This window comes from Centrocercus urophasianus, unplaced genomic scaffold, assembly GCF_019232065.1.
Source record: "Centrocercus urophasianus isolate 14NV4802_14NV808 unplaced genomic scaffold, USGS_Curo_1.0 seq_10, whole genome shotgun sequence".
Lineage (NCBI taxonomy): Eukaryota > Metazoa > Chordata > Aves > Galliformes > Phasianidae > Centrocercus > Centrocercus urophasianus.
This window is the reverse complement of record NW_024884142.1, coordinates 14,773,061-14,799,656: the sequence shown is the minus strand read 5'-3', so window position 1 is coordinate 14,799,656 and position 26,596 is coordinate 14,773,061. Positions and strand designations below refer to the sequence as shown.

The 26,596-nt window shown below is 33.8% G+C and overlaps 1 protein-coding gene across 1 annotated transcript in view; it reads left to right on the top strand.

Annotated features, from left to right (window-relative positions):
• CSMD1 (CUB and Sushi multiple domains 1) overlaps positions 1 to 26,596 on the top strand; it is a 988,742-nt gene that overhangs the window by 865,040 nt on the left and 97,106 nt on the right. The window contains exons 37-41 of the mRNA XM_042815127.1: positions 3,043 to 3,147; positions 11,256 to 11,374; positions 15,665 to 15,734; positions 17,808 to 17,924; positions 22,039 to 22,248. Of these exons, the coding sequence (XP_042671061.1) occupies positions 3,043 to 3,147; positions 11,256 to 11,374; positions 15,665 to 15,734; positions 17,808 to 17,924; positions 22,039 to 22,248 (621 nt within the window). The remainder of the gene's footprint in view (positions 1 to 3,042; positions 3,148 to 11,255; positions 11,375 to 15,664; positions 15,735 to 17,807; positions 17,925 to 22,038; positions 22,249 to 26,596) is intronic.

The window sequence follows — 26,596 nt, the reverse complement described above, 5'->3', positions numbered from 1 at the left end:
TGTATATCTAATCAGGGAAGACTTTGAGGTAAATGTCTCAAAGAACTGTAGTTCTTTGCCAGTCACTAGTGATGTTCTCCAAGGCTCAAATGTATGGCCAGTCCTGTTCAATATTCTTTTCAACACTCTGGATGCAGGAGCAGCATCCTTAGTGTGTTTCTTGGTACTTCCTGTTGCTATTGACTCTCAGGAGACATGAGGAACAAGAGCACTGTGACCAGTTCTGGACTTCCTGGTTCAAGAAAGACAGGGAGCTGCTGAAGATAGTCCACTGGATAGCCACAAAGATGGTTAGGGGCCTGGGGCATCTCCTCATACAAGGAAATGCTGAGAGACCAAAGACCATTTAGCCTAGAGGAGATTGAGAGCAGATCTTATCAGTGCTTATAAATACCAAAAGGCTGGGTATTAAGTGGATGGGGCTATTTTTGGTGGTGCCCAGTGACAGGACGAGGGGCAATGGGTCCAAACTGGAATCCATCTGAGCATGAGAAAGAACTTCTTTACTTTGAAGGTGACAGAACATAGAAACAAACTGCCTAGAAAGTTTGTGATCTATCATTCTTTGGAGATATTCAAAACTCACCAGGGTGCTTTCCTCTGCAGCCTACTGTAGAAAATCCTGCTTTAGAAGAATGGGTGAACAAGAGGATTTCTAAACATCTCTTCCAATCCCTATGATTCTGTGATTCTGAGATTTTGAAAGTGATCTAGATAGATCAGAGCACAGGGTGATTAGCAATGGCATAAAGTTCAACAAAGGAAATTGACAGGTACTGCACCTGGAACAGAGTGTTGCCAGACACAGGTGCAGATGGGAGACAAGTGATTGGATGAAAGGAGAAAGGGTCCTAGGGATGCCTGCCAATAGCCAGACTCAATAGAACTCATCAGTGTAGCCTGGCAGCCAAGAAAGCAAACTGCATTTTGAGGTAAATTAAATACAGCATAGCCAGGTGGTCAAATATTCTCTCACTACATTATGGTGAAGTGTCACTTCGGTTATTGTGTGGAGTTCTGGGCTCTGTAACATGGAAAAAGGATGCTAAAGTCCTTGAAATCACCCAGAGGAGGGCACCAAAGCTGGTAACAGGCTGGAAGACATGTATGGAGAGAGGCTGAGGATGCTTGAGGTGTCCACTCTGGAGAAGAGGATGCCAAGAGGTGACTTTATTGCTTTCTGCAGCTCCCTGAAGAGAGGAAGCACAGGGGAGGAATATCAAGCTCTGCTTCTAGAAACTGATGTTGGGACATGAGGGGGTGTCACAAAGCTGCACCTGAGGAGGATCAGACTGGGCATTAGGAAAAAACTACTTACAGTGAGAGTGGTCAAATGCTGGACTAGGCTTCTTAGAGGGTTTTTTGGTGCCCCATGTCTGTCAGTGTTCAAAAGGCATTTGGATAGTGCCCTCATTGATATGCTTTAACATCTGATTAGTTGCAAAGAGGTTGGACAGTTGGCTAGATGTTCTTTGAATGTCCTTTCCAACTGAACTATTTTTTTTCTATGCTATGCTGCGCTATTCAGCTATTATGTCACACTTTGGACACTGTATCTGGTCATCTTACTAAAAGTATCTCCCATGTGCTATCTACCAAATCCCCTAAGATCCTAAGGTAGCAAGTGAGCAATACAATTTAAGTTTGATATGCGATTGAACAGAGCAATTGTGAGAATTAAAATGTTTAGTTTAAGGTTTAGCATCATTCACTTTTTTTTCTTCTTTTTCTCACAGCATAATAGAATACCATTTCTCCTCTTATTGAATACTACAGGAAGTAAAAGACTGGTGTTATACAGTCTTTTCTTAGCAGTTGTTACAAGGGAACAGAAGAACATAGTGTTCATAACTGGCTGAAGAGCAATTTTGTTAAATAAAAAGACAGTTATGAGTCAATGTCCTCAACTTTACTGAGCAGACACCTTAGCTAAATATTTTGTATGGATACCATGAAAATTCCTCTTTTAGAAGATGTTTCCTTATTTTCTGTATTCTACTGTAAGTTTTGTGTGACATGAATGCTCTGTACTGCTTGTGAATTTCTATGCTTGGAGCTTCCATGTCAGACAGTAAAGCATCCTTTAAAGGGCTATAGTGTATAAAGACCAACCATCTTTTTAACAGTTCACCATTTATATCAAGATTTTGCTTAATACAGTTTGGGATTCAAAAGTTTTTACTTTTCTTAGTTTATATTGTAGAAATTTGAGGATAATTCTTTCTACTAATTTCAAGAATGAATTTCAAGATCATACGCTGCTCACAGTTGCTATAGAAACAGTAAATGCCCCATAAGAAATGAAAATATTTTTCATGTGACCACCGTTTATTGGCTGTTTAATACTGGTTTTGAGGGTATGCTGAGAAAAGGATGTAATTCTTAGCCTGAGCAGATATGCCAGCATTAGACTATATGATTGACATAGTAGTCATATGGAAACAAAGAAAATGTAGTGTCACACTTATCAGTGCTAATGACAATGTGTCCAGGGTTAGTGATAAGCTTTTTGTATAACAACACACTGAATTCAGCTATGTACAATTTTGATTACTGCTATTTGAATTAACTAAAGTTTGTATGTTTTTTTTTCTTTTTCTTTAATTTGCTGCACCTGTATCTTCTTTTCCTTTTATACCCACAGTTAGGATAAGTGGTGAAATACTATAGTGGGAAGAAAATCTGGAGGGGACATAAAAAATATTTAGATTATCTGCTCTATTCTGTACTGCTATTCTTTATGTATGTAAAAAACAGAAACAAAAAAACCCCAGGATGTTGAGTTACAATTCTGTGATTCTGTCATTGATCTTGTTATCAAAACCTATACTGATGTTTTGTTTTTTTTTTTACCCAAATGAGTATGGTTTCATTTAGACACGATAGCATCTAGTTTGATTGTATTTACATAGCCACTTAGTATCATGACTTGAAATTTCCATGCACACAATGAGAAGAAAATGAGGCTGGTTATGTCTTTTCAATAAAAGCCTATGATAGAACAGCATGTTACAGTTTATTTCATAACTTTTATTTTTCCAGGTACAACTGTGCCAGCATTGTTGAACAGCACTTCCAATCAGCTTTATCTACATTTCCACTCTGATATTAGTGTGGCCGCAGCTGGTTTCCACCTGGAATACAAAAGTAAGACTACTTGCTCTTTAAGGCTTTCTCAGGAAAAAAAAGTATGTGTGTAGATAAAGAGAGTGTTTATATTGTTTCTTTTGTGGCATGTTTTTTTTTTTTTTTTTCTTTTTTCCTTCTCTGACTAACAACCTCTACTTAGCATGATCCTGGCATGAGTGATATTTATTAAATTAAAATTGTAAAGGAAGTGATATTTGGAATTAGTGAAATTGGCATTCACAAATTAGCAGAGTATAATAAATCAAGCTGGAAATTCAGAATGATATTCTAAATATGTGTGCTTTAATGTATATACGTATTTTCACTCGTTTCAATCTTATTCTGAAATATAGGTAGCCGCAAATTAGTTAATTTCACCATTGGCCAATCTGTAAAAACAAAACTGATAACACCTTTTTTCCCTGCTATTCCCTGTTCTATTCTTTCCTTCAAATTCCTTTCAATAGATTGATGCAATTGTGAAGCATGCAAACAGGTTTTTTTTTCAGCACCTTTGGATGCAGTCTGTATGGTCGTTATCCCATGGATTGAGTATTAATTAGTCTCAAAGTTGGTCCTCATCCACTGCTTCTAGTTCTGCTTCCTAACCATTGCCACTAAACAGAGAATCTTGGGAGTTCCTGATGGGGAAGTCGGAAGTAGTTATGTCCCTTGTAAATCCCAGCTTCAGTTGAAATGTATGACCGGTGAATGTTTCTAAACTTTATTCCTGTCAATCTGTCCCTGCCTCTCTATACTAATTTTTGGACAGGAGTTCTGCACTAAACTCCCTGATTGCTTTCCTGAGTATGAGGACCACTCTTACTGGAAACAGTACTTAAAGTCCTTTACAGTTTCCTCTCCCTGAACTCCTTTGGGGACGTTCTGAGCAGGATGCCATGTCATCTGCCTACCAGCTCCCAGTCTACACATAAAATCTAAGGTCTGCAATCAGCTATTTGCCTTCTTCAGTCCCTTCAGGATCTTAACAGGCTTTAACAGGATCTTAAGAGTGCACCGTCATGCTAGACCGGGCTTCCCAGAGCCACTGCATCCAGGAATGGGGCATCCACAACTTCTGTGGGCAACCTGTTCCAGTGCGTCACCACAGAGTGTGAAAAACTTCCTCCTAATATCTAACCTAAACCTCCTAATATCTAACCTAAACCTCTCCTGTCTCAGTTTAAAAGCATTTCCCCTTGTCCTATCACTGTTCACTCTCATAAAGCTGTTTCCCCTCCTGTTTATACACACTTTTCAAGTACTGGAAGGCCACAATGAGGTCTCCCCAGAGCCTTCTCTTATCCAAGCTAAACAAGCCCAGTTCCCTCAACATTTCCTCATAGGAGAAAGTTGGCATTACTTGTCCCCTACAGAAGTTAACCTGCATCCCTTGAAACCTTGTGAGTTGCTTTTTTCCACTGTTGCATTTTACTGTGTTGCTTTTCCAGATTATATCAGATTAAAATCTCAGATAAGAACCAAAACCTTTGATACAGTTGTTTTCTTTACCTTCTAAACTTAAAATGTCTTTGTCCTCTTTGCTAGCCTAATTGGGTAGTTGAGTAGATTTTCCCACCACAATGTCATACTTATTTCTTCTGACTCTGACCAACAAACTCTCACCCAATCTGTTGACCATTCCATATGGAGCACCATACATTTCAGCTTCTTCACATAGAAGACTATCTGTTTTCCTGAAAAGCTTATATCTGTCCAGCACACCAGACATGCAAGTTGTCCTATCACACTGAATTTTTCTGCTCAAATCTTTCATTTATCATGCAATAAACATGTAGTTGTGTAATTTTGTTTGCACTGTAAAGTTCTGTTTTAGAAAGTTACTCTACAGTTAACATTTAGAAGTTAATTTTTTATCTTTCATTGTATGAGTTTTACTATCCCTGTGATTCCTTAAAAAAAAGAAAGAAAAAATTATTTTACTAAACAGTGAAAAGTATGTGGGTGCATGGAAGATCACTTGAGTATATCCTTTTTTAGTCTCCTAATCACCAATTCCACAACTTTACACTGCTAAAGCATCTACTGACTTAAGCAGTGTCAGTATTTAAATGCTGGGTTTTTTAGAAATGCAGCGCAGCGCAGGTCAAGGTGACAAAATTCAGCATTCAGAGCTTAGTTAACTATTCTGTTGACATTCTGGCAGGACATAATAATTTGCTTTTGTGTGTGGTTATGTGGTCTCTGCTGGGCTAATTGGATACCTGTGTGTGTCTGTGAGTACAGAAAATGAGCAAATCACCATAGCAAGAAGTTACTGATTTGTATTGAACAGTCTCCTTTTTTAGACCAAGAAGCAGAACAGGAAAATATTTTTTCAGTGCAACCAGGTGCAATTGTTGCTCTTGTTTGGTTATGAATTCTGAAGCCTGTGATCATTCAGTCATGTACTGTTCGAAGCAGCTCTAGAAAAATAAATAGCTTTAGTTCAGAAGCCAATTCAAAATTTAGGATAAGAATGTCTTTTTGATTGAATTGCTTTTTGATATATTGTCTTAGTAAAGAAGGCACGAAAGTGTCTGATGTCTGGAAAAAATTTTTCAACATGAAATGCTGTATTAGAACATCAGATTATTTTTTTTTATTATTAAACCATGGGAAAAGGAAGACTAGATTCATAGCCTTTTTATACAAGGTGCTCTACAGCTATAAAATTCAGCTGTTAGTTGCATTCTTTCATCTTGCAAAAATTTGAATGTCTGAGTAGTCATAGTATGGGAGCACAATATCTACTTCTAAAGCTGTTCTGTTTAATAAGACAACAACAGCTGTAACAGGATTTCAAATAACATCCTAAATACTAGGCAAACTGGTCAATCGTTTAAATTCAGCTTATATTTAAACATTTACTCAGAAAATCACTTAAAATCAAATGTATAAAAAATAAGTAACTGCATGATATTACACCCCATTGTGAAGCCAGAGGCCTACACTTAATTCATTTAGAGGACAGAGGTGGATTTGTTCTTTCTAGGACGTAGGCTATTGGTCAGGATACTTAAGTGGGTGACAGAATACAGGATTTTATGCTTTTTGTTCCAGTACCTCTAAAAATTTTATGGAATCCAATTATGAAAGAGAGCTTGAGAATTTGTCTTCTTCAATGAAATTCTTTGCATGCCTTGATTGCAAGGATATTTCCTTGAAAAGTTGCAAGGTGATTCCAAACCTTTGTAGGTAACAAAAGGCCTTTTTGTAAGTTAGCAGTATCTGTTTTGCAAGACTGTACTATATTGTATTCTTTCAATTTGTCTTTGCTGATGACAGCAGAAAAACAATGGATTTTGAACACTGAGCTCCCCATTCATCAGTTCTTCACTTTATTATAGAGTTTGTAGTTAAATTCATGCAGTCACAATAAAAGGAATTTGAGTGACATACGGAAAAAAATAATGTTTGAGAGATGAAGGACAAATTTCCAGAAATTTATAAGAAGTTTTCATTAAGACACTGGGAGGGAGGATCATTTAGAAACATTCCCTTTATCCCAGAAGAAATTTCAAGGAGTAAGAGAAATGGAGGAGTGTGTCCTTAAGCAACTAATAAATTGTTTTTTCAGGACAGAAATTATTTATCTGTAATAGAAATTAAATATCATGCTTGTATCTTATAAACAGTGGAAGGGAATTCCTACTTTAAAAATGTATTTTCATCAGTGTAGATGCAATAAGCATGCATGGTTTTGTGTGTTAAGGAAAATAGCTTTAACTTAGTAAAATATACTGAATTTGTTGTTTCATTACATATATTCCACACTGCACACTGCTGTTTTTATTGTAACTTTAAAAAACTTCATAAATACTTTATAAATGCTTCAGTCTCTGTTCAAAGCTTATTTTAATGTTAAATATTTCAAGTTAATTCAAATAATTTAATAAGTCTTGTTTTATTTCTTGGAACATTGTATTCCTTTCTTTAGTGTCTTACTTTTGCCCTCATTTGCAGGCAGCAAATCAGTCTTCATACTTAAGATGTTTTTAGGTTTGGTGTAGGTATATAAATTAGACTTAAGAATGCAAGTTTGTTGTCCAAGTTGAGTGGTATTACCCATTTTGTACGCTAGGGCATCCAATGACAGGTTTTTTGTTTGTTTGTTCATACTTTAAGAACATTTAAGAAGATCAGATACATAAACTCATTCAAATTAAGGGAAGGAATTGGTCAGTGCCTTAGAAAAAATTCATTCTGATTATAACATAATTGTAAGTATTGTTGAGAGCCATGGAGTGGCATTCTTTCCTCTTATTTCAGAAGGGTTGCAGGTGTTAAGCTTGTTGCTGTAATCTGTGATGAGAAACAAAGTGGTATGCAACAGGTAACTGTAAGAAAGACAGGAATTAATCATTTAAGCTAATCTTTCCTATGCAGATCTTTTCTCACTAACTGTAATAGGTTAAATAACATATTTATTTTCACAATTCCAACAAGTTCAATCAAAATGCGTCATTGTATTTCTTGTAGTTAACAGCACTAGGAAGAATAAATATTTCTTCTCTTTGATAAATTCGTTTTAATGTTAATGAACAAAGGAATCCACTATCCAACATTCAGTTGTGTTTGTGGACACTGATGTTTAAGCTTAGTCCTAAAATCTCATTTATTGAATCAGTAGTAGCTTCAATATTTCCTTTAGTACATGAACAAATATGATATAATAAATATCAGAAAATATTGAATATTTGCTCATGCAGCATGCTGTTTGAACCTCTCAGTTAAAGTCAGTTTTGCTGTAGTAAAAGCTGATGCAGCAATCCATTGAGATAATTCCATTTTCCAAACTGGTCTGAGAAATGCAGTTCTGTGAGGAACAACTTGGGTTTTGCTAGACACCAGCACTAAAATAGAAAGGATTCACTCCACCTTAATGTTCGTAGTATAGTAAAAACCAGTATGTTTCAGTTAGCTGTGTAAGGGGAGGAAGGAAGTCAAAAAAGAATCCCCCAATGACTTTCGGTCAAGCTGTCAAAAAATTCCTGTATTGCTCAGTTTGCAGCTTCCTGAAATGGACACTAATGGGCATTCATATTGTCAGATATGCCAGCAAGGATTTTTCTTTCTGCCAGCAATGGCAGTGATGTTTCAACAGAATTTGAGGTAATTGTAGGCATGTGTATAATTGTGAAAATAAGGCATGTTTGTCTTATGCCACGGCAGAGGCCAAGAAAGTATTTATCAGGCAGTAAGTGAAAGAAGGTCAGGGAGAAGGTTACAATTCTTGACATTGATGTGTTGCACTCTCTTGTACTGCACAGCTGAAGCAGAGCTCTGAAAAGAATGCACTAAGCAGTCCTTGCCCTTTTTTGATAGCTTGGATTTGACATTTTACATGTTTTCCCTTTATTACTGACTGCTCTCATACAATCTAGTTTAATGCATTTCAGAGTCAGTGGATGTGTAAGTTCCTTCATTTGCTCCCAAATACTAGAATTTCTTTGATTTCTCTCCAGCATTCATTTGATTTTTGGATGAGTTATAATCAAAATATTTCAAATTCATATAAGTTTGAAAATATTATGCATCTTGTACCATAGGTTTTTCCAGAAGACTATGATAAATTAAATTTCAATTCAATTATTCCAAGTGAATATTGTTTTGCAGAAAAGAACAAGACAGAACATATTATTTTTGTTCACCTATTCAAAAATAAATATTATAGGCTAGTATTACTTAATGATTGGAAAGATTGGAGATATTTTTTTCTGCTTCCAAATCTCTCTTTGCTTTTGAGGAAGTAATGTTGCTTCTTAATGTTACGTATGTTAAAGAAAGTATATATGAGTTGGTTTTCCATACTGGTTTTTGATATAATATTAGAATAATCTATATTATAAATTATATCATCAAAGGGGTATTGACAATAAAGTATAAGCAAACAGCAGAAAGTTTTTACAAATTTTGAAAATCTGTTAAAATATGTAGTGTCCTGCCTTATCTAACAGTAAAATGACTTTGAAGATTTCTTTTGATCATAGTCTATTTAAATTCTGTATGCTATTCAACTAATGATAGAAAAAGCTAGATAATGAGCACATTATTATTAGCATTGCCATGCAGTCACTGTTACAAAACTATTTATGTGACTTGTAAAATCTGCAATAGTAATTTTATTCATATGGATTTACACTGCAAGGTCTGTAATTATCATACAAAAGAATGCTAAGTTCAATCACATGAATTTTTTGGAGACAGGAAGTAGACTTCAAATTTCTATTCACAGACTTTATCGCTATCTATAAGCAATCTAGTGACATAGTATTTGTTATGGGCTTATTTCTTTAAGAGTAGTGAGTTTTAAGCATATATTTGTTACTTTATTTGCTATTAAAGAGTGAGAAATTTAATGAAATTAAAAAATGTAGCTTGATTCATTTGAGTTGTGTCTGTATACTGATTCTCAAGTTAGTAAATGATAGCCTATATGCTGTAGTAATTTTTGAAACTAGAAACTACCTTTCACTTAATACTGGAGCAAAAAAGCAGTTTGTGTGGGTGCAGATCACAGCTACTTAGTGGCCATATCCAAAGAAAATTTCCAGATGTGGATATATTTATGGTATTATGAAACACAGAGTGATTGAAAAAAAAAAAAAAAAAAGGAATGATACTAGAAAACTGCAACTAAAGAATACCATTGATGTAATAATGCTTTCTCATACCTATGTAGAACAACACAGTTCATAATGACTATGAAGTCCCTAGTGGCCATGTGAAGTCACTGTAACAGCAATTGAGAGATTTTCGTATTGTAGAATGTTATTATTTTTTAATTCCGTGGTAAAAATTATTGAACGTCTTTATAGTGAGTTATTTTCCTAAATTAGACCTTGCATTAAAAAGTACTTACCTTTTAATTCTTAAATACTTATTTATGTGCAAATTAGAAAATGTTTAGTTGGATAATTCTTGCAGCAGTTGATATGAAGACTGAAAGTCGTAGCTTGATAGCTGTCACTCAGCATGAGAGTGGCCTGCCATTGTTATTGCTTGGTCCTGGAAAAGTAAAATGTAAGAAGACTCAAAGGCATAAGACATAGAAAGAATGTGCATGAACCTGTGTATGGACCTTACATGGAACCTATTTCTAGGAAATTATTCAGGGGCAGCACTTTCAGGAGAATGTATATGAGCTATTTCGAACTTCTGTGTTCTTCATTATGGATTATTTTTTATTATTTCAACTAATCCTTGAACTGCAAAAAAAAAAAAAAACCAACAACAAAAACAACAACAAAAAAAACCAGACTAGCAGCAGATGAAGTGAGAATAAAAAATGTTATATGCATATTTAAAATCTGTAATGCAATAATGAAATGTAGATGCATGAATTTGCATTAAGTTAAAACCTTGTTTGTATCAAAATCTGTAAATTGCATAATCTCAAATAAAATTATGTTTTTTCATTACACTAGTTTCACAGATACTGTTCCATGATCTCAAGCAACACTCAGAAACATTTGAGGTCAGAGTAGAGCCAAATATCATGCAATTTCTATAGTTAACACTGTCAGGTGTACTTTCTGTCTCTAAAGTGGTTGGATTCCATAAAAAAGCTAGTTGTAGCATTCAGTCAGTTGTTTTTTTCAGATGTCTGAACTTCTTTGCAGTTAATGGATGAGATCAAGTTGACTAAACTTGACCTTTTTCTCTAGGTATTGTTCCAAAATGTTCTATTAGATAATTTCAGTAGTTCTCTTCTGTTGCTGAAAAGGTAGAATATGCATAAAGCATATTCACTCTTTCTCTCTCTGTTATCCTCACAAGAAAAAAGTATGGTGTTTAATATACTAAAATTGCCATACTGTTTAAAAACAAGACAAAGACATAATATCTCAAAACAACATGACACAGTAATTGGTACAGTCACAGTGCATATATTTGTGTTTCAGTCATGCTGGTTGTATTTTGAAGGATAATTCTGAAAATTCCTATGTTTTAAACAATATTTCAGTTTAATGCTGAAATACATTTTTAATTGATGTTCTGTTAAAAAAACAAAAACAAAAACAAAAAAACAATGATACAGAAAGAGTTCATTAGAAAATATCAGCAAAGAGCTCCTGTGAAGTTATTTATGCTTTTCCAATCTTTGTTTTCACTTTCCTCAGCTGTAGGCCTTGCTGCCTGTCCAGAACCAGTAATTCCTAGCAATGGGATCAAATCGGGAGATAGATACATGGTCAATGATGTTTTGTCATTTCAATGTGAACCAGGATATACATTACAGGTATTTCTTTCTTTTTCTTTTTTTTTTTTTTTTTTTTTCCGTCTTTCCTTCTTTCTGTTTTTTTTTTCTTTCTTTTATAAACTTTGAAATTGTATTTTTATTTTATGGTTCTTTCAAAAACTATGGCTGTCATTAAATGTTGATTCCAAGTTATATTTTGACTTCCATTTAAAGACTATTAACCTCTTTCCATTTTAAAGTATCAGTGAACTAAATATATGATGAAATGCAGTACGCTACAGATAAATCTGTGTTACTACAGCCAGGACAAAGTTGTGGGTGTGGAAATTTGATCATCAGTGTTATTAGTTTGTGATCCTGTTGTTTGCTATCATGGTTTTGTCCTAGTTTATACATCAAAATTCAGCAATTATCACAAACCAAAGACTATTCCTAATTAACAATTTATATCATGACAATATGGTTTAGAGGTGATTTTGGAGGGAAAAAAAAAAGGATGTAGATGCGTGTAATAGAATGGTATTTGATCTCAAGGCTACAGAACAGCTCCAGACATTTCCACTAGCACAGGTGTTTTCATAGTTTTTTGTTTGTTTGTTTGTTTGTTTGTTTTTTATGCAGTAAGCACATTTTATGATTTTTGATCCCTAGACACAGGACATTCTATTTCAATACGGTCTACCCCTTTAAATCAGCCTGTAATAAACTTGATTAAATAACAATTAATATAATGTTATTGTAAAATGTGTTAGACTAAGACAAAGGTAAACACTTTCTGTCTACTTTTAGAAAAATTCCTGTTTGGAGTATCTGTAGAGAAGGTGTGTAGAACTCTTTAGGTACTTTTATTCAGTTCCACGCTGTTGTGAAAGCATCAGGGTCTGATGATATTGCTGGTAGATCTGACAGATATTTGCTGTTTTTGTAGTCTGGGATAGGTGCTTAGCACCTCATCACCATGATCCATTCCACTTGCTTTTGAGCCATTAAGTATGAAATTTATATAGGCAAATATCCAATTACTGTGTGTAGCCGATGCCAGTGATCTGATAGAACAAAGTGAGAAACTTACCTTATACTAATTCTGACTGAGGTGAAATTACATATAATCCAGTTTATTCCATCTGAAAACCTGAAATGCCTGACATTAGAAATAAAGTTACCCATCTCCAAAAGCTGACTCACCTTAATATAATGCATTAGGACAGGTGCCTTCTTTAAAAAGCATCTTTCTTCACTGTTTAGATATTCTTGTTAACCTTTCTATATTCTAACTTAACAGTGATTAGGTTTGATGGGGTGACTTCTATTTGTATTGTCCATCATTGCATATTCTTCTCTCCTTATGTTTTCAGCTCTGAAACATCCTAATTTTGAGTATGAAAAAAGGAATGGTTCCATTTTTTATTGTGTGTATGACATGTAGGTAGACCTTGAGATATAACCTCATTATATTTTCTGACTGTACTGAAAATAGTAATGGTTAAATATTGAGGTGGACTGTTAATGTTAGAATGTGAATTCTTCAGAAATAGTAGGAATATGCGTGGGAAACATTTTGAAGATGCACATTGTTAGCCATGTCTTGATCTTCTGGATCAATTTTTACTTAAAGCAAGTACAAAAATCTGAGTTCACAGAATCACAGTGTTGGAAGGGACCTCAAGGATCATGAATCTCCAACCCCCCTGCCTCATGCGGGGCCACCAACCTCCACATTTAATACTAGACCAAGCTACCCAGGGCCCCATCCAATCTGGCCTCAAACACCTCTGGCGACAAGGCATCCACAACCTTTCTGGGCAGCCTGTTTCAGCACCTCACCATTCTCGAGTTAGTGAATATAATATTAATTAAAAACAATAATGTGTTTGTATGGAAGAGATTTGTACATAAGAAACTGGTCTGTGTGGTAATGCTAAGTTTTAGTGTGTATATCACACCCACAAGATGTCCTTTGTACGTATGCAGGTTTTTTCTGTAGCGCTTGAATATGCCTAACTGCACTCATGTTTTTGTATCTACAGGGATTCTACAATGAAATTCCTCCTTAAAATTTCATTGCATATTGTTCATTAACTTAGACATGACTTAACTGTATTTCCACACACATGCAAATTTAATTCTAACTGTGGAATCTGACAGACTTACAAAAATAGTTTCATTAACTTGTTTTACATGTAAAACAAAAAGTCTTCAATCACTAAATTCATAAATAAATAAATAGGAAAGACTTTGAGCCTTTTCAAAATGATGATGAATATTTGTATGCTATATGGACTTTTCTGTAATAAAATTCATAGACACTTACGTAGAGTATGTTCCTCAGGCAGGATGAGTAAAAATGTCTCTAAGTAAAACATAAATAATGGAAGTTAAGTTCTATGAGATACAGCATGTTTGCTATTTAATGAGTGTAGATCAGCATAAATTTGGAGATCCTTTTGTTTGCAGGCTGGTCTTTGTTATTGTTGTTATTTTTTTCCCCACTCTAGGTATGGATTTACCCTCAGTCTTTAGAGAACTTATTCACAGCTAGCAATAACAATCAGGTGTGGATTAGTTTATAATTGAGACTTACCAGAAAAGTCATAGAGCTTAAACTACTATCTGGAGATGCATAAGAAAGGTAATTGCTAGCTGTAGGATTAAGTGTCTCCCCCCAGGAGGGAACTTTAAAAGACTGAAATCAGAGTGTTCTCTTGGTGGAAAGAGGCTTGAAACCAAAGGAATAATTTTACTTTATTTTTCAGAAGATCTTTTATAGTCCATTTTATGTTTTCCTGGTCGTGGTAGTTAAATTACAGCTCTCCCCTCCAGCAGAGATGTGCAATCATAGAATGGGAAGAGAGGATAAAATAAAATAGGAAATATTTAATTAAGTAAATTATTCAAGGACTTATCCATTTTGAAAGTAACTAAAAGGGTACAATAACTACGCGGCTACTTTTCCTCTAAATTAAAAATGTTTATAAGAAAAAGATTTGTTGTCAATTTTAATGAAAATCAATTTTCTACATCCAAACACATTTTTTTTTCAAAATGTTTCAGTTTGTATTTTAGAGATCGTCAAAATATACTTAAATAAATTTTATTTCAGATATTTTTTATCCACATAATTTAATGCGACTCTGTATGAACCTTACTCATACCTACTTTATAGTAAACATACCAAATGAAAGCAAATTCAGCAAATTAATTTTCTTTCACTAGTTTACTCATTCTATCTTAATCATATTTTTTGAGAAATCAATTGCTTTGGACAAATAATAACACATAATATTCAAATAAAATTTTATATTAAATTGCCAAAATTTTCTATCTTAATAAATACGAAAAAAAGAGGAAGATGCAACTTCACCAAATTCACATATCAAAATGAATAACACCAGAACTGTACCTAGCTCTCAGTCCCATGTCTCAGTCATTACATCAGTCTTTCATTCCTGCCAATTTCTTCAGCTTTTGTATTCCAACAGCAGATAGCATAAACTGAGTTCCACAGAGGACAATGCTGACAATAACAAACAAAACAAACAAAAAACAAACAAAAAAGACTTCTGCTTGTGCTACTCTTAAGTTTTCAGCTTGAACGGTTGCTGGTGCAAGTAAAACTTGTAGTATGCAAGCATTCTGCAGTCATTTCAGGGCAGCCACCCTGACATATATAGGAGTAAATTTTGCAGATTAGAGCCATGTCATTTTCTCACTACTAGCTACCATGTGATTCTGTTTGGTACATGTGGTATTTCTTAAAGATAGGCAGAATAAATTAAAAATGACAGCTAAATAAAAAGGCATTTGTACTTCTGTAGCTCTCTGCCAAGATATTGCATGTATGCAGTGTGTCATATTGTGAGGGCATGTGAGAGTTCAAGCCCTGCTGGTAATTGTGGATGACTGCTTTGGCATGATCCACATCCATACCATCTGTAGCAGCAGATGTGGAACAAATTCCTCTCTGTACTTCATATTTCAGGCTGAAAGCGAACTATTATGCTTATACTGTGAATCAGGATCTTGGAATTAAATGGGGAGCAAACTTATTTGTCCATGTGAATGCACATATTTAGCTGGCTGTGTCTTGTAATGAGTCTTATATTTAGCCTGAAAATTTGAAGAGATTTTCAAGTTGTTGAAATGACGAGTGTTTTACAACATTTATTCTGTAGAAAAATATGAAATCTGATGTATTTGAAAATAGTTTACATGAAAGTGACTACAATACAGTTGGGTGATATATGAAAAGAGGTAGGTAAGATAAGGAAGTCCTCTGTAGATCTCCTTGCTGAAAGGTTTAATTATCAATATTTTTCCTTTTCCAAACAGGGTCGTTCTCATATCTCTTGTATGCCAGGAACGGTTCGACGCTGGAACTATCCATCTCCTCTCTGCATTGGTATGGCTAGATACTTGTTTTCTGTGTGATCTGAACATCTGAACATACTTCTGTTTGTTTGTTTTTGTTATTATTTCTTCATATAATTATGTTCCACATGCTAAGTTTCTATCTGTGAAATGTGGAAAATAACAATAAAATTTGATTTTATATTTAATGTATTTATAGTTTAAAAAATAATTGTGAAAATAGGTAGAGGAAACCTAGACATCAGCTGTTTGACATGCATATTCTACTTTGGATTGGGCTGAATCCTCAGAAAGGAGAAGGCATTGTCTGCTCTTTGCAGTGCACTGTGGCTGGAGAACCTTCTAAATCATAAGGCTGGTCAGGAGAAGCCTAGGAGACTTCTCAAAGAAGCAGGCAGTTGCCTGCAGCGGAGAGCAGCTCAGAAGCCAAGCCATCAGAGATAGTGAAATGACAAAGAGTTGTAGGTAGAAAAAGAGTCTGTCTCTTTTCATCTAAGAAAGTCGCTAAAAGATGCTGAAATTAAGAAAAAACAAAATAAGAAACTTCCCCTTTAAGCACACAAAGATCTTATTCAGCAGATCTATGTTTTCCCTTTGCAAGTAACAATGTTCTATTGATTGGTTCTTGATTAAGCAAAGTTTAAGAGAGAGTCAACATTCTGATGTCTGTTGGAATGCTCATTTCAAGAAAAAGCAGAAATTAAGGAAAGGGAAGCACACTTCCATCACCATGTTCTGTCACTTCAGCTTTGAAATACATTCATCATGAATGCTTTTAACTTTAATGTTCAGTTAGCAAAGGCTAACTTTTTAACATCATTTAAAAGATGGGTATGATATCCAGCAATATCAGTGTGAAATGGTTTTAAAGATTCCTTATCACAGTTGAACCTACCTAGATAGTAGAGTTTTTGACTTCTGCTGAAGCAGTTATTTTCAGTTAACATGGAAGCAGGTCAGTTCCTTCAAATCAATTGAAGGAAAAGACATTTTCTTTAATAGGTTGGCTTTGTATGTGTTTGTGTGTGAGAGAGAATATTCATTTTAATGAAGATTCAGTACAATTCCTATTTTCAAACAGTCCATGGAATTGTACTCCCTTGGAAGTGTAAATGGTTCCACAAAAACAAATGAACCCTGAGTACAAGCCCATCAACCCTTAAAATATTGTTGTTGTTTTTTTTTCTAGAAATTCATGAGAAAATTGGTTTTTTTTGTTTTTTTGTTTTTTTGTTTTTTTTTCACTAGATGCTGTATTTAACATCACAGAGGAAGAGAGAAATTTGAGATATCTGAGACTTATTTTTTACCTTTTTGATGGAGTTTTTCCAATTTAAATTCAATTTTTTATGTGGTCTATGTGGTAGACCATTTCAGATTTTCAGTACAATTATCACAATTCACAGTATTGCTGTTATGTTACCTGATGGTACATCATTGTAGTAGCTGGCAGGAAAGCTAATAGGCTTGAGTAGTGTTAAATTTCCTCAAATAATTAGAATAAATTACAAGATTTTATTTAGATTTTTTAAGCTCATCCTAAATGAGGCAAATGTCTTTTCACTCTCTATGCACATGAACTTGTTAAAGAAAAAATACATAGACACTAAACAAGGCAAACTTTTTATGTAGTTAGACCATCCTGTCTGAACTGGAGAACTTGATTGCTTGCTTTGTTATTTTTTATTTTATTTTATTTTATTTTATTTTATTTTATTTTATTTTATTTCACTCAAGGCATAGATCTGCATCATGGATCCTGATTATAATTCAGTTTAATTGCAGATCTGTTCCTCCAAATATGAAGTCCATTTCTACATAGCATCAGACATTTTTTATCACAATTGTCAGCCAGAGAAAACGGGTTTTCCATTCTATAGATGAAACTACAGAGTTACAGTAAAGTCAAAGTTAATATATTGCATGAATTAAGCATTTTACTCTAACTTGAATTCTTTTTTTTTTTCATCTTTCATGAGACTTGATAAATTTTGCTGCATAGGGATCACAAGAATAAAATATAAAATTGTTTTTTGAAAGAATCATAATCCAGATATTAAGAATCAGTATTACTAAAGTGAATGGTGACTTTTTATTTTAATAGCCAAATGTGGTGGAACTCTGACAAACATGGGTGGTGTGATCCTAAGCCCCGGTTTTCCTGGAAATTACCCTAGTAACTTGGATTGTACATGGAAAATTTTATTGCCTATTGGATATGGTAAGCAAACTTACATCTGGAAAGCAGGTGTATATGTGTAAATCTGAATATTATCAATAAAAACGTATAGTGCAACACAGAGAATATCCAGCTGAATGTATTGTCAACCCATTTTGAGTCGGAAATGTTTTGCGGTTTATGAGTGTGTGTCTAGCAAAGCAACTTGCTATTTGTAAAACTCAGTGTGTCTCAGAACCTGATTTCAATGCAAATGAAATCTGCTGCACAGATACATCTTAGATGAAACAGATAATTTAACTTCCTCTAAATTAAATTGAGGTATTCTGTTTAATATCCATTCATGGTTCTTCAAGTGGTCTTTTATTAAATTTTATATTTTATTTTATATTTTAAATATTTTAATATTTTTTAATTATTGAAATATTTTAATATTTTATATTATATTTTATTATAAGAAAATTGACAAAGTTCATTTCTAGCACTGTGAATTTGGTTAAAAGCATTCTAAAACTATACTCCAACTCCCAGATAACAGTGGCCAAACAGAAAAAAAGTTTTGCATTATAACTATTGTCAAAAATATCTTCAAAAAGAAATAATAATTGTGTTGAGAAGATAATCATGGATAATAACTGATCTGTTACTTCAAGTACAAAACATTCTTTCATTATTATCAGAAATAAAAGCTGCATAAGTTTTCTTGCTGTGAAATGTTATCCCCCATAGTGTGAACTCAATGCTAGTTCTCAAACAGGAAAATTATTTTTGAAAGCTTATATTAAGTTCACTACATCTGTCTCTGCAAATGTTTGGTTTCCATTTGTTTTGTGACTGGTATTTATGTAGTAAGATTTACTACTTACATCAAGTATGTTATGCTAAGTTAACTTGTAGACATACTGTAGCATTACCGAGAATTTTGAAGGTGGTTGTCATGTCTGAAAAAAAAATTAGGGACAGGTCATTGCATGATATAAATTGTTTTATGTCTGATCCCCTAATAGGATAGTATAGCTGCCAAAACTGTCTAGACAATTACAAATTTAGAGAAAAACTGTGTGAAAATGTTACTGCTTACCACCTCTTAAGATTTTAGTCAGAAACTTTGTTAGAAATTGATGTTCAATACTTTGTGCTTACTTACAAGAAATTTTTGAAAGGATTTGGTGTAAATGTGAGGGGGACAAATTGGGAGAGTGACTTAAAACAAGTGTGTGAAAGAGTGTGTTCAGTGATTTGCAGTCCTGTAGATACTGGAATATATGTACAAAGCTACTGAATTTAGACATGTGCTATTATTGATTTTAAGTCAGACAACCTTTTAAAATTTTGCACAAAAAAATGTTCTGTACTACAAAGTCGTGTATATCAGGTGCTACAGCAAGATGGAGGAAAAAGTAATGATTAAAGATAATTCAACAGAAATCTTTAAGCAGATGCCTCCCATTTTTCAGTGTGTACTTGGTAAAACTTTATCAGAATTACAGATAGCCTTGGGCTGATGTTTATATTCTAAGGCTACACTTGTAGAAAATATGGACAAAATTTCATGGAATAATTGCACAAAAGTTTCTTGCATCCTATCGTTATCCCTCTCACTTCTCAGAAATTCTTAAGTAGCAGTAAACTAAAAATTATAAAAGATGATTTTGTTTGCCAGTGGATCTAACTGGTAAAAGTCTTGCAATTGGTCTATAATTGCTTTCAAAATACTGGAAAAACACATTTTTTACTACGAAGTTGCTGCAGGGATTTTTTTCTTCCCAAAGTGTCTCAAATAATCCACAGATAATGTCTTTACACTAGAGTTAGTCAATGTGATTGATACAATGTTTCACAGATAAATAGCTTCCACTGCAAAATATTGGACAATATTTTGAGTATGAGCTGGTCTACTAAGACTGTTGGTCTATATTCATCCTTCGTATCAAAATAAATCACAAAAAAAAAATTCTTTCAGAATTTAATAAAGTTCCAAGATCTGTTTTCAATTATTTTGATAAGATATCAAATGACTGGCATTGTGCACAAAAAGTGAGCAAGAGGATTTGCATGACCACGTACTGACTTGTTCAAACTCTGCTGAAATAATTAACCTCATGCTGACTTCATCTCATAGTAAATATTCCCTTACTTCCATCCATTTTTTTCTGATATTTATTCAAACTTTGTAACTAGATGAAGCCCGTGCTTTATTTATTTAGGACAAACACACTGGTGTGCTTAAACAGTCTAACAGTAAAATTTCAGGAGCTAAAAATCTCCCAAAGTATACTGCGCTCTTCATTATGTGAAAATATACTGGTAGTCAAAAAGAAAGCACTGTAAAAATCCAAACATTTGTAATAGGTTGAAAGTGCATCTTTTCAAGTGAGTTGTGATTTTTCAGTGATTTCAGGTATCTTCCAGTTAACACTTACTATTCATTAAAAAATTAGCACAGCTAATTCTCGTCTATTCAAGTGAGACAGGAAATTCCATTGAGATTAGAGTAGGAACTAGTACAATTATATTCTTACTGGATAGTAATTAATTTTCTTTAGCTGTATTGTGTATAATTTTATGTAAGCAATGATTTTGTGTAGAAACCACATTATTTAATTTAAAAAATTGCTAATTGTAAGTCATATACAACATTAGAATTAAGGTTTGAGTGATAAATATAGTATGTCCTCTAATTGGAACTAACATATTTGAAAAACCTTTAAAAGCAAAATATGTTTTTGTTTGTGCAACGTGTCTGTTTTAGTTTGAATTTTAAAAAGTTACTGGTAAACCAGCTTTTTAATTTTGCCTGGAGGAGGGAGCATCCGCAACCTCTTTGGGCAACCTGTTCCAGTGTCTCATGGTCCTCTCAGAAAAGAATTTCTTCCTGATATCTAGTCAAAATACCCTCTTCCATTTTGAAGTCATTTCCTCTCATCCTGTCCCTTCATGCTCTGATAAAATGTGTCTCCCCATCTTCCCTGTAGGCCCCCTTCAGGTTTTGGAAAGCTTGTACTTTTTCCTAAATATGTAGGAAGTAGAATCAGCTGCTTGTCACTTAAAGCAAAAATATGATGTCTAGGATCTGTCAAATCTCTTTAGAAGTCCCATGGTGTTATTATCAAATCTCTGCTTTGAATCATTAAAAGCTGATGTTGATGACAAGATGCTTGGTGTTCTACGTCATCTTAAATCCTAAAAGCTTTGTAAAATGGGTGACTTCATTCAAGTTAAACTAACCATATCAAACACCATACAGGAGATGTCAGATACTGAGACTTTGATGCGTTCTGTATGTGTCTCTCTATTTATAGCCTTGGAATAAATTTTGCTATTCAGGAACTGACATATTCTTATATCTCTTGCAGTGCAGGAAAGATTCTAGAGCTAAATATCCTGTACTCTTATGAGCAGCCTATCGGTTTATGTAATGATTTATAATGATTTATTTATTTTCTCCTTCTGTAAATATATTTATATATCCTTTTTGTGTAAAGGATTAGATATCAAATCTCTGAGGAAAAGAAAGGAATTATAGAACAAAAAATAATGAATTAATTACCCTTATGATTAATCTACGTGATATTCTGAAATGAAGACTATAACTCTACTGCTAAATAAGAGAGTCAAGGAGAAACTTAAGGCATTTAGTATTTCACATCACTTTAACTCAGTAATTTTTTTTTATTCCACTCCAGGCTCTACAGAAGTCTGTCCTGCTGTAGAAAAATGCTATTTCAGCAGTATCTGAGTGGCACAGCAGGATTTTGTTCCTTTCTTGAGTGCTTCCATAGGCTGGTATAGGAACTTGACAAATACCAAGTTGCTGACTTTGTGGTTTCCTTTGATTGGCTCTTTAATGTGTGATTATTATTTAGAATATTTATGATATGAAAGAAACAAAGAAACACACACAAAAAAAGAAGCTTTCACACATGCAAAACAACTGCTTTTCATAAATTTAAATATCTTACTTTGAGCACTGACTGAAAGATAAACGTAATGCTAATAAGAGTTATTATGAATTTTTTTTTGTGTATTTAAATGATGCAGAAATAAACATTTTTAATTTTTCTTTCCTTCCTTCCTTCCTTGTCTCCATCTTTCTATCTTTCTCACTTTTTCTCTTTCCCTCTTTTTTCCTTTATTTCTGTTCTTTTTGCTGCAGGTGCACATATTCAATTTCTAAATTTCTCTACTGAAGCAAATCATGATTTTCTTGAAATTCAGAATGGGCCGTACCACACCAGCTCTATGATTGGCCAATTTAGTGGAATGGAACTCCCATCACCTTTACTAAGTACTACTCATGAAACACTTGTCCATTTTTACAGTGATCACTCAGAAAACAGGCAAGGATTTAAGTTGACATATCAAGGTGAGCTGGAAATATCACAGTGGAATTTATGGTAAAAAATGAAAACCAAAACTTTACAAGATATTTTCTAATTTACTTATATAATTTATTTGTATTTTGTAACATTTTAAAATGCATGAAGAAACTAAATTTATATTTTGTCTCATTCATAGGTTAAGCTTTTTCACAATTGAATTGAAATCTTTTTTTCACTGATGTAAAAGCCTGAAGCCAAGGTCATGGCATTTGCTAAAAAGTCATGTGAATAATACCCTCAACCATCTTGTTTTAGTGTACTGTTACTAAACAATGCTGCCTATTTTGGCATAATACCAGATGATTTGCTGTCTTGTTTTCCAATTTATATATCATTGCTATGCGTAACATATTGAATGAGGATTTTGAAGTAAAGTATGAGTTGTTTTAAAAATTTTGATGAAATTATATTTTTGCAGTATAGATATAGAAAAATAACAAAAAAATGAAAACTGTTCTCTATCTACTTTTTCAAATGTTATGTTCAGTATTTGAACGTGTGACACTTTTATTTTCTTCTTCTGTTGGTTTTTCTATTCATCTGCATGCCTATTTTTTTTTCCCCATTAAGAATGTTAAAATTTCATGACTTTGTGCATATTTCAAAAATTTTGAAACAATCTTACTGAAAGCTATTAAGTTTCACTGCAGGATCTGAATAGATTAACAAATACTATGACTGGTTCAATGTCACTTTGTTTTAGGCCACCAATTTCCTAACTAAGATTTCAATACATACCCACATAAGGCTATATTTACATATCTACAAACTCAGTGGATCTTCATAAGCTCATATACATATGAATAAGTCCTAACTGACAGGAATTCATATCATGAAATTAAGATTTAAATCTTAAACTGTTTGTGTAATACCTCCAGATTTGGAGGGAACATTACATTTTTGCTCAGCTAAGTTTTCTATCCCCTTCCACAGAAAGCATACATTCATATTCACGTGGTCACTACTTTATGACACTTTGAGCAAGGGGACAAGAAAATAATTTGTGTGCTTTTCAGTCAAAATATCTTTTGTATCTTTATGTCTTCTAGCGTATCTTGAAGAAAATGGACTTACTGTACATGGTATTCAGTGATTGAAGCAAGGACACTGAAGTTTGTTGATGATTGTAGAAATGATAGTCCAGATCTAAGTAGAAGATGATGCTGTGGGGGGTTCACCTTGGCTAGAAGTCAGATGAACACCAAGCAGTTCTCTCTTATTCCTCTTCCTCAACTGGACAGGAGGAGAAATTATAATCAAACAGCTCATGGATAAAGACAGGAAGGTCACTCATTGGTTACCATTATGGGCAAAACAGACTGAGCTTGGGGAAGATGTAATTAATTTATTTTCACTTAATAACAGCATAGAGCAGTGAGAATGAAAGGTAAATGAAAAACACTTAATTCCCATTCCTCTTATTCTATCTCTGCTCCCCATGTCATACAGGGGAATAAGGGACTTGGTCAGTCAATAGCACTTCATCATCAGCATCAAATTCTCTTTCCTCCTCGTGCTTTTTCACCCACTCCACCACAAGTTCCTTCATGAAGTTCTTCATGAAATGATTCAGTGTGGGCTTCCAACAGGCTGCAGTTTCTTCAGTAGTGCTGCAACATAGGTCTGTACAATGGGTACATCCTTCAGGAATGGGCTGCATGGGTCTCCCACGGGCTGCAGTTCTGACCAGGATCCTTCTCCTTTGAGGCTCTCCGCAGGCCGCATTTTCCTTCTGGTTACATTCACTGGCCTTACTGTTGTTTTGTTCACGAATACAGGGGAATCTGCTCCAGTGCCTGGGGCAAATTCTCCCCCTTCTTGATGTCTGTAGGGTTCTTTTTTTCTCTCCTATTTTCTCACAGCTGTTTTTCAGTGGTTTGTGGGTTTTTTTGTTTGTTTGTTTGTTAGTTTTTCTGAAATATGCTCTCACAGAGGTACAACCAGTTTTGCATGAGACCCCTCGTAATTTAGAAATCCACTGTATTAATGAATTAACTTTATTGCATATTTTTAAAAGGCTGTTGAACTGAGGTCAGAATTATTCATTTCTTCTATTCTCCCTTTCCACTCTGTTCAAAAACATTACTTTATCTGGTCAGAAGTAAATGACCATATGAGAAATATGTTTGTGTTTTTTTTGCTTTACTTCAATCCTATCATGTTAATGTCACCTCCTTTTTAGAGGCATCGCTTTTTTTCTGTTTCTCCCAGTTGCAACTTACCCTAATGACAGAATGACAGCTAATGACAGAAATGTTATCATGATTAACTCATTGATAATTGTGATACTTGATACTGAAAACTTGTCCTCATTTAAATAGAGAAACAGGGATGCATGTAGAAACTGAACATGCTTTATGAAATATTAAAAATTTAATTAGGTAAGCATAACATGAAATACTTCTTAAGTGAAGGAGAAAATTATTTCTGGCATAAAGGAAAACCATAAAAAATATTTCATAAAGATTTGGAAGCTTGTGTATTTTGCAATGTCAGAATTATATGATAAATATAGAAAAAAAATCATGAAGCTCTAAAAAGCAATAATAATTTGATAAGAATGTACTGACCTAAGTAATTATCTTCTAAAAGCCTGTGGTGATTCATTCCTGAATGCTTTTTTGAGAATGCAGTGTTTTAGTCTATGGATTAAGAAAAACATAATTTAAAACTTGAAAAAAGAATATACGCAACAAAATACTCCCCTGTAAAATATTCTAGAATGAATATTGAATTATTTTACAAGGTACTTATTGATTCTTTTTCTAATGAGAATTGTTGCTAACACTGGTGCATTATATTTCTAAGTGATTAGGATCTATCAAACAAACTCACTCTACATATCCTCCCACTTCCATTACTTCCTTTTCTGCATTCTACAAGCAGGTATTTGTCTTCTGCTCTTTCAAAATGAAATCTCTTGAATGTATTTGTTTTTCTTCAGATAATACTAGATCACTCTGTTGTCTCTGCGCTTTCATTTCTCTGTTGCTACCATTTCTCCTTTTGTAATTCTTCAAAAAAATATTATATTTTATATTTCATGTAAAACACAAATAACTTGCCTGCCACCATGTAGAACATGTACTTTTGATTGAAAATATTCATAATCTAATAAAATGTTCTTGAAGTTTTGTGATTTAGAGTATTCACCATTCCTCTCATGTTCTCTGACAGCAAATCCCAGTGGTTTACAATTGGGCAATTTTAATGACTGCTTTGTTTCTTCTTTTCATGTCAAGTGTATAATGGCTGCTTAAATTTTCTTCACACAAAGTGCAGGTTACTTTTAGTATTTGATTTTTCCATTCAAATTTCACATTTTTCTATTCAGTTATCTTCCCATTTGCCTCTGAATTTTCTCACTTCTTTTGCAATTAGATTGCTGGATTTCTCTCTTTCCCTTTCTTTCCCTTTTGGTCAGTCTGTGGTTGCTGCAACTAGACTTCAAAAACTAGGTCTTTACTGCTCCAAAATATCTTTCTTTCCTTGTCCTTCCCTATGTCCTTCCTATTTCAGAACTCTGAGATCTTGCACTATTGGATACATAAATGACATATAGCCTGTGGAGTTTTACTCTAGATGGAAAAAGTATTGGTTGTGTTTTAGGGGCTTGGAAGTACTGGAAATAAGGTCAGGTAATCCAGATAGTGCTTAAGCAATTTAGTGTCTAAGAATGTAGTGCCCAAGCTTAGGTCATAACATAAACTGTATAGATATGATGAGGATGTGTAATAGTAGTACACATATATCTATTAAGACAATAATTTAAAAAAAAAAAAAAAAAGAAGCTTAATTTGTTCAGTGGCTGACAAAGCAATGTACTGAATTAATCCCTCCCACTGCCCAGGTAAATTAAACAAAATAGCCTTTTGATACTTAATGTGATTTCCAAGAAACATATTTCAACAGTATTTAGTTCCTTACGGCACCTAAAATAAGATCTAGCATTTAGTCCTTAAATAACAAGGAACAAATGGTTTTCAGAACTAAGTAAAGATTGTGCATAAAACTGATAGTAAATGATATTGCAAACAGATGTAGTATTCACACACCAATTTTGATAAAGGATTAGATAGGACAAATTTATACTGAATTTGGCAAAGAATTAGAATTTATACCAAATATTTAGAAAGTCCTGCTTTTCTCCTTGTTTATCATTTCTATAGGAATAAACTTGTAGAGCAAAATAGATGGATCTGAGGACTTGACGTCTTTACACATTTGTTTCAGATTGCTTCTAGTCTATTTCTGATGTCCCAACATATTATCTATAAGAGTTGTGGCTTTTATTTATCCTTAGCGTAGTTTTGCCACCTATGAAAAGCAACA